A 13,966-nucleotide genomic window follows, 5' to 3' on the forward strand; every position below is an offset into this window, starting at 1 on the left:
AAGTAAAAGTATTAGTATTAGTACAAGTATTAGTAAAAAAGGGACTTCCCTAGTGGTGCAGAGGCTAAGACTCTGTGCTCCCGAAGCAGCAGGGCCCAGATTCGATTCATTCTCAGGGAACTAGATCCTACATGCCACAACCAAAGGTCCCACATGCTGCAACTAAGACTCAGTGCAGCCAAATAAATACATGAATGAATAACACACAAAAATGAGCTCCAGGATGGCAGTTCATATGCATAAAAAAATAACACAGAAAATCTAAACAAGTGCTTGACCTAATTCTTTTATTAAAGTATCTCTACCATTAGCTGCTCCGAGATAACACTAGAAAAGCATCCCATTACAGTTTATACCTTAAGATGTGTCCTAGACTAGCACCGGCATTTGATGATAGGGCAGTGGGTCAATAAATGAAATACTAGGTAAGGGATACAAATAAAAATTTTATTGTACAAAATTAAGGCCTTCACAGTTCACTAAGGCTAAACAGAGACTAGGTAATCTTTTAAATCCTTTACAAAAAGCTCACATACACTTCCGCTTTCCCAACTATTAAAATGAACTGACCAAATGTTATCAAAACGAAAGCTATAAATAACAGAGTCCTTTAAAGACAACTATCCCAAATGTTATTTTTTGGCATAGGTGATCTTCATGGCATGGGACGGTGTGATCTTAAACCCCTGCAGGGCGTCCCTAGCAGCTCCAGCCTGTCCATCATTTTCAAATTCAACAAAAGCGATGTCATGCCTCCCAGGTACCAGACGCACTTCCTTGAAACCAGGGAACCTATAACGAACGAAAACAATGCTTATATATGTAAACAATTTTTATATATGCAAATATAGAAATGACATCAAATACAAAATGTCTATTCTGCATTTAAATTTGTTAAGCAACATCATGATCTACGTACAGGAAAACGATCACATCCCACCAAGAATCCTGAGTGGGATGAAAGAGCCTGAAATATAACTAATACCATGAAAAGAACTGCAGGAATCATGTAAGCTAATTCTATTCCTGTCACTTCATCAAAGCTTTGTCTCCTATTTTACTCATCAACTAGAATTAATAATTCAAACATTAGAGGTAATTTAGCTTCTCATTTGCTTAATCTGCATACTGGTTTCGATTCATGATTAATCCAGGAGCAAACCAATGAAGCCGTAGGAATTACTGTGTGATATGCAAATGGATTCAACCCAGGGAAGTGCTATCTGTCCTGTCAGGAGGCTCTCAGAACACAGACTTGTTTACGAAATACTTACTGGTTAAACAGCATGGAGAGCATCATCTCATTAGTCTCTTCTGGTAAATTATTAAGGAATAAAATATAGTTTGGAGGGTAATCAGGGACCTATTAAAAAGAAAAGGCCAAGTTAACTTATAAGTATTAAAAGTATAATAAACCACTTTGGCTCTTACATTTAAATCTATACTTCAGAGAATTACATTCCACAGTTTAAGGCTTATGAAATCTTACCACATCAAGCACTGAAGGTGAAAAACAGTGACACCAGAGAAGTAAACAAAACCTAACAGTAATTAAGACTGACATTCAAGTCACTCAGGAAATATCTGGAAGGTTATAAATCTTATCAACAGTTTTTAAGTATTTAAGTATTAAGTATTTAATTAACAGTATTTAAAAGAATATTTAAGTTTTAAGCATCCGGAGGCAGCTGGAATAGGAGGCTTCTGTCATCTGGATTACGTAACTGGTCCTAACAAAACCAGAGATGGCATTGGTGTCACCCGTCCTCAGCTGCTTAACCCGCAGATACTCAATCCTACTGCATACTACCTCCCGGTGTAAGAAAATTTTGGGAAAAAAAAAAGATTTCCACTTAGTGCTACAACTACGGAGCCCATGCTCTGCAACAAGAGAAGCCACTGCAATGAGAAGCCCACACACTGCAGCTAGAGAAGAGCCCCCACTCACAACTAGACAAAGTTTGTGCAGAGCAACAAAGACCCAACGTAGCCAAAAATAAATATATTAAAAAAGAAAAAGATTCCACGTAGAACCTATATTTGGTAATTCTTAATGTTTTTCCCAAGTAAATGAGAGTAAATTTCATGGAAGAAAAAAGATGAAATGTAAAGAACTTAGGGCTTAGAGAATTATGTGCTGGACTATAGTTGCTGAAAGACTTCAAAGTAGTAGATAATGCAAGAAAATGCAAGTAACTTAAAATCAGAGGAGGAAACCTCAGTGGTGCAAGGAATTCCCTGGATGTAAGGATGAGTTTCCTGATAAATCTATATTGTGCTAAGTTGCTTCAGCTGTGTTTGACTCTTTGCAACCACATGGACTATAGCCGCCAGGGTCCTCGGCCCATAGAATTCTGCAGGCAAGAATACTGGAGCAGTTGGCCATTTCCTCCTCCAGGGGATCTTCCCAATCCTGGGATTGAACCCGTGTCTCCTGCTGCTCCTGCACTGCAGGCGAATTCTGTACCGTGGAGTCACAGGGTAAAGATCTGTATCAGGAGACTTAAATATATATGTACTGAGGAAATAAGAACAAAGGTAACTATAGAACAACTTTGTTCTTTGAGAAAAGACGGGTTAGTGCTTTAGCCAATGGGAATGGATTCCAAGCAACAAGCCTGAAAAGCTCTGGGCTACATCATGTGAAGAAAACTACCATCCTGCTTCTTATCTTTATAGAACTTAGAATATATTGTTTAATCCTGTCATTGATCATTGTGGGAAGCAAGGAATAAAGTCAGGTTTGGTTTTCTTCTTCCTAAAGAAAAATAAAATGTTTTGAAGAAGGAGGTTCCACATTGTTGTGGCTTATACATGGAATCATTTTCAGTTTTTGGAGACATGAGGATTGTTGCACATTACTGCTATTGTTTTGTAATTTTATTTTAAAGTAAGTATCACATGGGAAAAAATATTACCTGAGGATTTGGTGTTGCATTTCCTTGGGTATTAGCTGAATTTGGTGTTCCCTAAATGAAAAAGAGTGAGAAACAGTTAAAACTTCCAATCCCTCTAAAAAAATAGCAAGTGTTTAAAATTACTGCACTAAAAATAAGAGTAACATAGATTTTTTTATTCCATTTTGAGAATTTACATCTTAAAACTCTGACTCAAACATTTATGTATTTATATCTTGTCAAATATTTTTGAAAGGTCTGTATCATAAAACTCAACCTCTAAGTTTCAAAATTATGGAGAAATATATAGGAGAAAAACCAAGAACCAGTCTTTCTCACTTTTTTTTAAAAACAACTAGAAAAAAAAAAACCCAAGCATTATACTTATTAAAACTGATTTCTAATTACTTTCAATCTGAAAGTAACTAGTTTTTGGATAATTTCACCTTTATCTGGAATTTTTAAATTAGATTTTTGAATTTATGAACTGTTCAAAGAAGGCTGATTTCAGTGGAATACTAAAGATAAAATCTATAGTATTATTTATACACAGAACTTGAAAAATAAGCCAATAGATATTAACATATTTTGGATAATGACGGAGTTAAACATCATGCAAATTCAAATAAAACTGTTTGATATACAACGAAATAGGAACTTTTGCCCATCTTACCTGACCAGGCTTTTTGTTCACAGTTGTTGCAGTCTGTTCCACAGTTTTGGCTTTTTTCTTTTCTTTTTTCTTTTCTTTGTCAGCAAAAGTGCCACGCATTTTAGATATTATATCGGAATCTGTTTTGGCATACTGGATTCGCTGTTTTAATTATTTAAAAAAAAGTTACTTTTCATTATGCTGAAGGCTATTTACACTTGTCATTAATATTTCAAATTTCATTACACAAATATAATTTTCCTGAAGGAAATCTGTCAAGTATGCTGAGTGCCAAAAGAAAATAAATTGTGGCCCTGATTTGCAACTGAGACAAAGTTAGATTCAACTGTGTTTATTAGAAGAACAATAGATTTTCATACGGGAGAAACAGGACTTTGAAAAATCTGCACCACTGATCCTCTCTATTAAAAGACAGAGAGGAGTGCACTGGAAAGCTGTCTATGCCTTACAGGGACACTCGACAGGTCAAGATGTGCATGGAGTTTGTTACTTCTCAAGTTAAAGTACTGAAGACTGAGAATGACTTTCCTTTGAATGTGGAATATTACTTTTAAACAAAATAACAAATAGTGGCATCAACTTAAATTTAAAAAGCTTTGAAAGGAAATAAGATGGCATCACAGCTGTGCAACTAGGCCACCTGCATGAATAATATGCCACAGGCAGTGTAAAACTTTTCTTTCCTGGGGTCCAGAAAGCTGAAACTACCTCTCTGATCATACTGAAACACCAGTTCTACCAATTCCTCTCTATAGTTGTCTTCTATGGCAAGAATTTGATCTCAGTATGAAGAGAAAAAGTGACATTTTACAATATGCAGGTTTGCTAATGTACAGCTCAGGGAACTCTACTCAGTACTCTGTGACCTAAAATGGGAGGAAAATCCAAAAAAGAGGGGATGTGTGTATACATAGGGCTGACTCACTTTGCTGTATAGTAGAAACTAACACAACACTGCAAAGCAAATATACTCCACTAGAAACCAATTTTAAAAAATAATGAAGGTTTGATGAAAACAAAGAATTTGTTAAAACCAAGAGCAGCTCTTTCCTTTCTTTTATGTTAACTAGAGATGACTATATGGGATAAACAAGAGGAGAGCAAGCCTCTCACAACATCTCCATCCCTTCAGTCAGTCAGTTCAGTCGCTCAGTCGTGTCTAATTCTTTGCGACTGCATGGCCCGCAGCACGCCAGGCCTCCCTGTCCATTACCAACTCCTGGAGTTCACTCAAATTCACGTTCATCGAGTCGGTGATGCCATCTAGCCATCTCATCCTCTGTCATCCCCTTCTCCTCCTGCTCCCAATCCCTCCCAGCATCAGAGTCTTTTCCAGTGAGCCAGTTCCTTGCATGAGGTGGCCAAAATATTGGAGTTTCATCTTCAGCATCAGTCCTTCCAATGAACACGCAGGATTCATCTCCTTTAGGATGGACTGGTTGGATCTCCTTGCAGTCCAAGGGACTCTCAAGAGTCTTCTCCAACATCACAGTTCAAAAGCATCAATTCTTCGGCACTTTCTTCACAGTCCAACTCTCACATCCATACATGACCACTGGAAAAACCACAGCCTTGACTAAATGGACCTCTGTTGACAAAGTAATGTCTCTGCTTTTTATATGCTATCTAGGTTGGTCATAACTTTTCTTCCAAGGAGTAAGTGTCTTTTAATTTCATGGCTGCAGTCACCATCTGCAGTGATTTCGGTGCCCAAAAAAATAAAGTCTGTCACTGTTTCCACTGTTTCCCCATCTATTTGCCATGAAGTGATGGCACCAGATGCCATAATCTTAGCTTTTTCAATGTTGAGTTTTAAGCTAGCTTTTTCACTCTCCTCTTTCACCTTCATCAAGAGGTTCTTTAGTTCTTCTTCACTTTCTGCCATAAGGGTGGTGTCATCTGCGTATCTGAGGTTATTAATATTTCTCCCAGCAATCCTGATTCCAGCTTGCACTTCTTCCAGCCCAGCATTTCTCATGATGTACTCTGCATAGAAGTTAAATAAGCAGGGTGACAATATACAGCCTTGATGTACCCCCTTCCCTATTTGGAACCAGTCTGTTTTTCCACGTCCAGTTCTAACTGTTAAGTCCTAACCTGCATACAGATTTCTCAAAAGGCAGGTCAGGAGGTCTGGTATTCCCATCTCTTTAAGACTTTTCCACAGTTTACTGTGATCCACACAAAGGCTTTGGCGTAGTCAATAAAGCAAAAGTAGATGTTTTTCTGGAACTCTGGCTTTTTTGATGATCCAAAAGATCATCTTCTGTGTAGTCTTGCCACCTCTTCTTAGTAACTTCTGCTTCTGTTAGGTCCATACCATTTGTCCTTTATTGTGCCCAACTTTGTATGAAATGTTCCCTTGGTATGGCTAATTTTCTTGAAGAGATCTCTAGTCTTTCCCATTCTATTGTTTTCCATTTCTTTGCACTGATCACTGAGGAAGGCTTTCTTATCTCTCCTTGCTATTCTTTGAAACTCTGCATTCAAATGGGTGTATCTTTCCTTTTCTCCTCTGCCTTTCACAGCTATTTGTGAGGCCTCCTCAACCACTTTGCTTTTTTGCATTTCCTTTTCTTGGGAATGGTCTGGATCCCTGTCTCCTGTACAATGTCATGAACCTCCGTCCACAGTTCTTCAGGCACTCTATCAGATCTAATCCCTTAAATCTATTTCTCACTTCCACTGTATAATCATAAGGGATTTGATTTAAGTCATACCTGAATGATCTGGTGGTTTTCTGTACTTTCTTCAATTGAAGTCTGGAAGAGGGTGTTTGCTATGACCAGTGCATTCTCTTGGCAAAACTCTATTAGCCTTTGCCCTGCTTCATTCTGTACTCCAAGGCCAAATTTGCCTGTTACTCCAGGTGTTCCTTGACTTCCTACTTTTGCATTCCAATCCCCTATAATGAAAAGGACATCTTTTGGGGGTGTTAGTTCTAGAAGGTCTTGTAGGTCTTCACAGAACCATTCAACTTCAGATTCTTCAGCATTACTGGTCAGGGCATTACAATGGTCATCTGAGTTAAATTCACCCACTCCAGTCCATGTTAGTTTGCTGATTCCTAAAATATTGACGTTCACTCTTGACATCTCCTGTTTGACCACTTCCAATTTGCCTTGATTCATGGACCTAACATTCCAGGTTCCTATGCAATATTGCTCTTTACGGCATCGGACTTTACTTCCACCACCAGTCATATCCACAACTGGGTGCTGTTTTTGCTTTGGCTCTGTCTCTTCCCTCTTTCTGGAGTTAGTTTTCCACTGATCTCCAGTAGTATACTGAGCACCTACCAACCTGGGGAGTTCATCTTTCAGTGTCCTTTTTGCCTTTTCATACTCCATCCCTTAGGCTCCCTCTGATTGCAGGACTTCCTCCAAGTGGACTTAACCCTGCCAGCCACTGTTATTCTTGCACATCATCATCTAACCAAAAGGAGCAGATCTGGGCTAACTCTGACTTGGTCCAGGGATTCTCTCCCAACTCCCCTGCGTCCTCATCCTTCTTCCTGACCTGAGAAGATCTTGGGTGATCTTGTACTTGTCCCTATGGCCTGTGAAAATCTCTTACCACAGCCCTTGCTCTTAGCTGGCTGGTCTAGAGCAGCAGTTCTCAACTTGAGGAGAATCTGCCCACCAGGACACAGCTGGCACTGCTGACTGGAGACACTGCATTGTCACGCTTAGTGGGCAGAGGCCAGAGACGCTGTTAAACACTCTCCGATGAACCACAAAGCCCAAACAATAAAAAAAAGTTATTCAGTTCAAAATGTCAAAAGTGCCAGTGTTGAAAAATAGTAGACTAAATACTGATGAGGGATAAAAATTCACCCACAGCTTAGAGAAAGCGCAAGATTTACATTTATACCAGAGGTTTCATGACAGACACCCTTCGGAAGATGGTTTCACTTTACTGAGGTATTTTTGGAATTAAAGAACCAACTGTACTTGAATCACAGAGAATAATTTTGTTCTGAGTTCCAAGTCATAGACAATTTTGTTCATTTCTGATCTGGTATGTTGGCGTTAAAACAGAAGACCAACTGAAACCACTTAAGTAAATATAAACAAGATAGCTCAAGGAACATTCTTTCCCTCTTCTAGGATGCTAGAGATCTGGCAGTACCTCCTACTTTCCTGAAGCCAGAGAGGAGACCTAAAATACCTCCAATATGAGATCAGTCTAATGGGCTTGTCCCTTTGATTTTCAGTAACTAGCTGGCAGGGTGAAGCCAGTGCCAAATGCAGCAAACAATTTCCAGCTTTCCTGGACTTCAATCCCAGGCATATGCAAACGTGTCATCCCAACTTAACAAACAGTCCTAAAACCCTTTATGGAATAAATGGCTTCTTCATACTAACATAATTTCAGATTTAAACTAAAACCCAGTCTTATGCTACTACCAGCTGAGATCTAAATTATGCTAATTCTTCATGCTACTGAGAAAGATAAACTGGTTTCAGGAAATGCCAATTTACTGTAAGTTGGGGTAGGTAGGTAGGTACTACCCCTTCTCAGTTCTTCTGGAATATGACTTTCCAAACATACGATGGTGGGAAACAGTCATGTGGGAAAAGGAGAGTTGGATAGAGGATGGGCAGAAAATGCGCAGCAGTTTAACAGACAAAAAGGGCTCAGTCCTGAATTAAACAGTGCAGTACCGAGGTCCCTGGAGTGCTGACTATGCCAACACTGCCTGGTATTGTGCGTTAGGTCTTCTTAGGACACAGACACACCCTTCCATGTGCACACGTTCTGTGGCTGCTTCTCCAACTATAAAGGCAGTTTAAGGAGCTGCAAAAGAGATCATCTGGCTCACACAGCCTAAAATATTTACTATCTGGCCCTTTACAGATCAGATGCCTATCCTAATTGGGAGGGGGGGGGAAATCACAATATTGGATGTCAGCAGATTAGCTTTCAAGTCCTGACAATGCCACTGGTTATAGTAACGTAAGATTTCTGTGCCTGATAATATTAATTTGTAAAAAGAGATCACAGTGGTGATCTGCACTACAGATTATGGGCCAAATCCAGCCCATGGCCCGTTTTTGTATGGCCTATGAGTTAAGAACTTTTTTCTTTCTTTTTACAATTTTTAAAGGATTATTTAAAAAACCACATACAAACCCAAGAATGTGCAATACAAAATCTATGTAGTCCACAAAGCTTATATTATCTGGTCCTTTATAAAAGAGTTTTTGCTTGCCTGTAAATCTGACCGAAAAATATTCAGTCTGCTTATTTTTTTTTTTTTTTTTAACAGGTGGTGAAATGGAACATGCACCAAAAGCCAGTTAATGGCAGAACCAGAATGAGAATATGGGACCCTGAAACTCTCGGCCTTGGCTCTTTCCCCAAAACCCCTTCCCATCGCACTCCAGTTCCAGAAGAAAAGCACTAAAATCCATACCCAATGTAGAATGTACCCATTCAAACACCAAGAGACCTCTGAATTATATACTCTGTCTCCAGCCTGATCCAATCCTCTACTATCTCTGACTTATACCAATGCCTCCTGAGTTCCTTACTTTCCTTCTCACAATTCAACTTTGACCCAACAGCTAAATGTGAAATCTCAGGTCATTCCTGAGTTTAAAACTGTCCTTAGATCAGTGCTTTGACTGCATAGCTTCTAAAGTACAGTATTTCACTATAGTATTTTTTGAAACTTTGGACTGGATTTCCTCTTTGACTCACCATTTTTGTTTTGTGTTGTTTTACAAGTTTACACACAGAGGTTTCTTTTTAATCTTCTGAGTTAATTAATCACAGGATGGTGTGATCACTGACCTAGAGCCAGACATTCTGGAATGTGAAGTCAAGTGGGCCTTAGAAAGCATCACTATGAACAAAGCTAGTGGAGGTGATGGAATTCCAGTGAAGCTATTTCAAATCCTGAAAGATGATGCTGTGAAAGTGCTGCACTCAATATGCCAGCAAATTTGGAAAACTCAGCAGTGGCCACAGGATTGGAAAAGGTCAGTTTTCATTCCAATCCCAAAGAAAGGCAATGCCAAAGAACGCTCAAACTACTGCACAATTGCACTCATCTCATACACTAGTAAAGTATTGCTCTAAATTCTCCAAGCCAGGCTTCAGCAATATGTGAACCATGAACTTCCTGATGTTCAAGCTGGTTTTAGAAAAGGCAGAGGAACCAGAGATCAAATTGCCAACACTGGATCATGGAAAAAGCAAGAGAGTTCCAGAAAAACATCTATTTCTGCTTTATTGACTATGCCAAAGCCTTTGACTGTGTGGATCACAATAAACTGTGGAAAATTCTGAAAGAGATGGGAATACCAGACCACCTGATCTGCCTCTTGAGAAATCTGTATGCAGGTCAAGAAGCAACAGTTAGAACTGGACATGGAACAACAGACTGGTTGTTGTTCTGTATATTGTCACCCTGCTTATTTAACTTATATGCAGAGTACATCATGAGAAATGCTGGACTGGAAGAAGCACAAGCTGGAATCAAGATTGCCGGGAGAAATACCAATAACCTCAGATATGCAGATGACACCACCCTTATGGCAGAAAGTGAAGAGGAACTAAAAAGCCTCTTGATGAAGGTGAAAGTGGAGAGCGAAAAAGTTGGCTTAAAGCTCAACATTCAGAAAACAAATATCATGGCATCCGGTCCCATCACTTCATGGGAAACAGATGGGGAAACAGTGGAAACAGTGTCAGACTTTATTTTTTTGGGCTCCAAAATCACTGCAGATGGTGACTGCAGCCGTGAAATTAAAAGACGCTTACTCACTGGAAGGAAAGTTATGTCCAACCCTGATAGCATATTCAAAAGCAGAGACATTACTTTGCCAACAAAGGTTCGTCTAGTCAAGGCTATGGTTTTTCCTGTGGTCATGTGTGGATGTGAGAGTTGGACTGTGAAGAAGGCTGAGCGCCAAAGAATTGATGCTTTTGAACCGTGGTGTTGGAGAAGACTCTTGAGAGTCCCTTGGACTGCAAGGAGATCCAACCAGTCCATTCTGAAGGAGATCAGCCCTGGGATTTCTTTGGAAGGAATGATGCTAAAGCTGAAACTCCAGTACTTTGGCCACCTCATGCGAAGAGTTGACTCATTGGAAAAGTCTCTGATGCTGGGAGGGATTGGGGGCAGGAGGAGAAGGGGACGACAGAGGATGAGATGGCTGGATGGCATCACTGACTCGATGGATGTGAGTCTGGATGAACTCCGGGAATTGGTGATGGACAGGGAGGCCTGGTGTGCTGCGACTCATGGGGTCGCAAAGAGTCGGACACGGCTGAGTGACTGAACTGAACTGAGTAATTAATTTCTAGTTCTTAGTTCTTTTGAGATGACAGTATTGCCTATACTGCCATTGTTCTTAAAATATTCTACATCTCCGTGTATTTTGGTTTTGCCCATCTGAACTATCGTAACTCAAGAAGTGAATATTATAAACTCTACTACTAATGTGTTTCTATAAAAATAAATACATAAATAAACCCCAACCCACTACACAGAAGGCAGAAAGCAATAGCCACACTGTCAAGGGTATATTTACAAATCTACCACACCATTAATAGCGATTAAAGCCTAAAGAAGATTGATTTACCATTGGTTTGCCATAAAATGGAAATCCTTGTAACTGTCTCAAGGCATTTGTAGATGAGCCCAATTCCTTAAATATAACAAAGGCTTGTCCCCTCATCTTCATGGTCTTCAAAGCAACGATATCTACCACGTGGCCAAACTGAGAAAACAGGGCATACAGGGATCTCTTCAATTCTGCACAAAATTAGAGGGGAAACAAGTCATTTGTGGATGAAACTATGACTGAAATTCTTCTTTAAATGACACTGCATTGAGTGCACTCCGCTTATTTATTTATACAAAGTTACATATTTTAATAACATACTATTCCCAATGCCTGTTTAATTTTAAAAGTTTCTGAAACAATTTCATCTGAGTGAAAACAGATTCAACACATCTTCAGCCCCTACTTATTTTTAATCTTTAAAAAGCCTTAAAGTCTTTACACAGTAAGGGATAAAGCATTATTTCAGGCAGTGAGAAAGATGACTAGATGAGAACTTTTGAAGCTGTATAATTTTTAAGATGGTAGTAAATAAACACACTAGTTTTTAAAAAAAAAAAAAAAAAACACTTACCTTCCTTTTTAATTTTGTCATTCATATTGTTGATATAAATTGTATGATTTGGTCTGATATCCATGTTTTGGGTTAAACTGTTCCAACAGCCTAAAGAGACAATAAATATTCTGTTACTAAATAGGGAGGATTCGTTCACGTCATAGGGTGGCATTAAGGACACAGAACAAAGGGACTGACTTTTCAATTCTTTCAGCCCCAAATGTCAGTCTGAAAACTGAAAATATCAGTTTGGCGGTAGTCTTTAAAACCTCTCCAAAACTTGCTAGCCCTCCTTTTTAAAGAAAAGAACAGTTTTCAGGCCAAAAACTCGGTGGCGCACCATATCTAGTCAATTTTTAATAATACTCCCTTATTCCATACTTTTATTTTTATAACCTATTTCTTTTATGACAAGTGAGACTGTTTTTTCCATCTGCGTAATGAAACAACTCTCCTTTTTAAACAATATTTAAAAATTGAATAGATTTGGTGAAAAATGAAAAAACAAGCTAACAAATGTGCATTCAGTAAAAATCACAAGATACAGAACATTAATGAAGTTTGCCAAGAATCCTTTCATGAGTACTCTCATAAAGCACTTCCATAGTATTACTTAATTCATATACACCATCACTAACAGTCCTGACTCCAAAGTCAAATGGAACCGACTTGAAACGCTGGTATAGTACCGCGTGATGGTTACAAACTCAGATGCTAGTGCCAGTGGATCTGAATCCAAATCTTTCTATGCTTCTTACTAGCTGCTTGACTGATGGCAAGTTCCTTAGTTTCACAGGTTCATATCTGTAAAATGGGGATAGTAATTTGCCCAATAGAGCTCAGAAGACTAAATGAGATAAAATTCTTTGCAGCTTTTAGAATGAGCAGTAAGCACTTACAACAGCTGTCACTGCTGTCTATCACAGAATAAAGCAGGGATTCCCAGGTGGCTTAGTGGTAAAGCATTGGCCTGTCAACGCAGGAGACGTGGGCCCGAACCATGGGTCACGAAGATCCCCTGAAGAAGGAAATGGGAACCCACTCCAGTATTCTTGCCTGGGAAATGCCACGGATAGAGAAGCCTGGCAGAATACAGTCCATGGGGTCGCAAAGAGTCGAACATGATTTAGCGACGAAACAAGAAGTTAATGCAAGTTCTTGCCCACGGTTACATAGGTGATACGCAGGAGGCCTGAAAATTCAACCCTTGTTTCCTGTCTCTTGCACTTTTATTTCACACCCACCACACTATTTCATTTTTCCCACCGTTTTAGTCGCGAATTGGGACCTTGCTTTATTCCCTTGGTAACCCACATATCGCTGCATCTCACGAACATTTACACTCATAGTACGTGCACAGCATAGGATGTCTGACAAGCAAAACGCCTAAAGACGAGGACTGTCCTTGTGCGGGTTAATAGGTGAAAGGTAACGCTTCTCAGAGGTTTGAGACCCTAAACTGAAACTTGGTGGACCTGTGACTCGAAGACGATGAAGAGAAGGAAGTGACAGGGATCAAACTGAGCAGGGGCGCCGGGAGTCGCCTTCCGGATTCAAAAGGGGAGCCTCTGGGAGGCCCCTGAGAACGCACGGCGCGCTGTAAACGCCTCGCATCCGCAAAAGTTATCCATAACTTCACACGCGCGAGGGTGTCGCCTCTCCAGACGCAGCAACATCCGCCCACGAGCTCCGCCCGAAGCCCCAGGAAGCGGCCACGCCATGCCCGGCCCCGAACTGTCCCGCCTAAGACAAGCTCTGAAGTCCAGGGGCCTCGCCAGACCCGAGCGTCAGTTTCCAGGCCTTCCTCGGCGACCCACCACGAACCCTCGGATGCATACATTCCGGCCCCAGCGTTGCGGACCGGTTATTCTCGGCTCCCGCAGGGGAACGTTTGGCTAAGCCGCAACCCGCAGCCAGAAGAGAGGAGAGAGCGAAGAAAAAAACCCCTCCAACTCACCAAACAGGTCCACCACGTCCCGTAACAATCACAAGCCAGAAGCCGGAAGCGGAACCAGCCACCGGAAATGACGATATCAAGCGCCTCAATCGAAAGCTGATCAGTCAAGAGCCGAGCCCAGAGTGGATCGATGCCCGTCGGTCTAGCCCACGGTAAGTAATCGCTCTGAGCATGCGCACACGTGGTGGACGGGGAGAACAGGTGTGAAGGGGACACGGTAAAGGGAAAGAGGCTTGGGGGAATTCTGTGGGTTTAACTCGAATTCTAGGGGAGCGCAATAAGAGTATAAGGACAGATGGTGATCAG

General features: G+C 40.4%; 1 protein-coding gene across 2 annotated transcripts; it reads right to left on the minus strand.

Moving 5' to 3' along the window:
* Positions 1-426: 426 nt before the first annotated feature.
* Positions 427-13,729, minus strand: SNRPB2 (small nuclear ribonucleoprotein polypeptide B2). 2 transcript variants are annotated; one of them, XM_005909625.3, is made up of 7 exons: positions 13,661-13,729; positions 11,722-11,811; positions 11,166-11,338; positions 3,571-3,711; positions 2,919-2,969; positions 1,275-1,363; positions 427-792 (listed from the first exon to the last, which is right to left on the minus strand). In XM_005909625.3, exons 2-7 carry the CDS (start codon positions 11,783-11,785, stop codon positions 633-635), a joined length of 678 nt encoding a protein of 225 aa, XP_005909687.1. In that variant the 5' UTR covers positions 11,786-11,811; positions 13,661-13,729; the 3' UTR covers positions 427-632. The 2 variants fall into 2 exon arrangements, with proteins under 2 accessions (XP_005909687.1, XP_070238055.1); XM_070381954.1 differs by lacking the exon at positions 13,661-13,729 and adding an exon at positions 12,603-12,624.
* Positions 13,730-13,966: the final 237 nt, after the last annotated feature.

The sequence above is a fragment of the Bos mutus genome, chromosome 13, assembly GCF_027580195.1.
Source record: "Bos mutus isolate GX-2022 chromosome 13, NWIPB_WYAK_1.1, whole genome shotgun sequence".
Taxonomy (NCBI): Eukaryota; Metazoa; Chordata; class Mammalia; order Artiodactyla; family Bovidae; genus Bos; species Bos mutus.

Excerpts from the sequence above, each read along its gene's own strand:
- SNRPB2 (XM_005909625.3), bottom strand. The coding sequence starts at position 11,785 with ATGGATATCAGACCAAATCATACAATTTATATCAACAATATGAATGAC. Across the intron at positions 3,712-11,165 it reads CATTTTATGGCAAACCAATG|CGAATCCAGTATGCCAAAAC; the intron begins GTAAATCAATCT and ends TAATTAAAACAG. Across the intron at positions 793-1,274 it reads CTCTCCATGCTGTTTAACCA|GTTCCCTGGTTTCAAGGAAG; the intron begins GTAAGTATTTCG and ends CGTTCGTTATAG.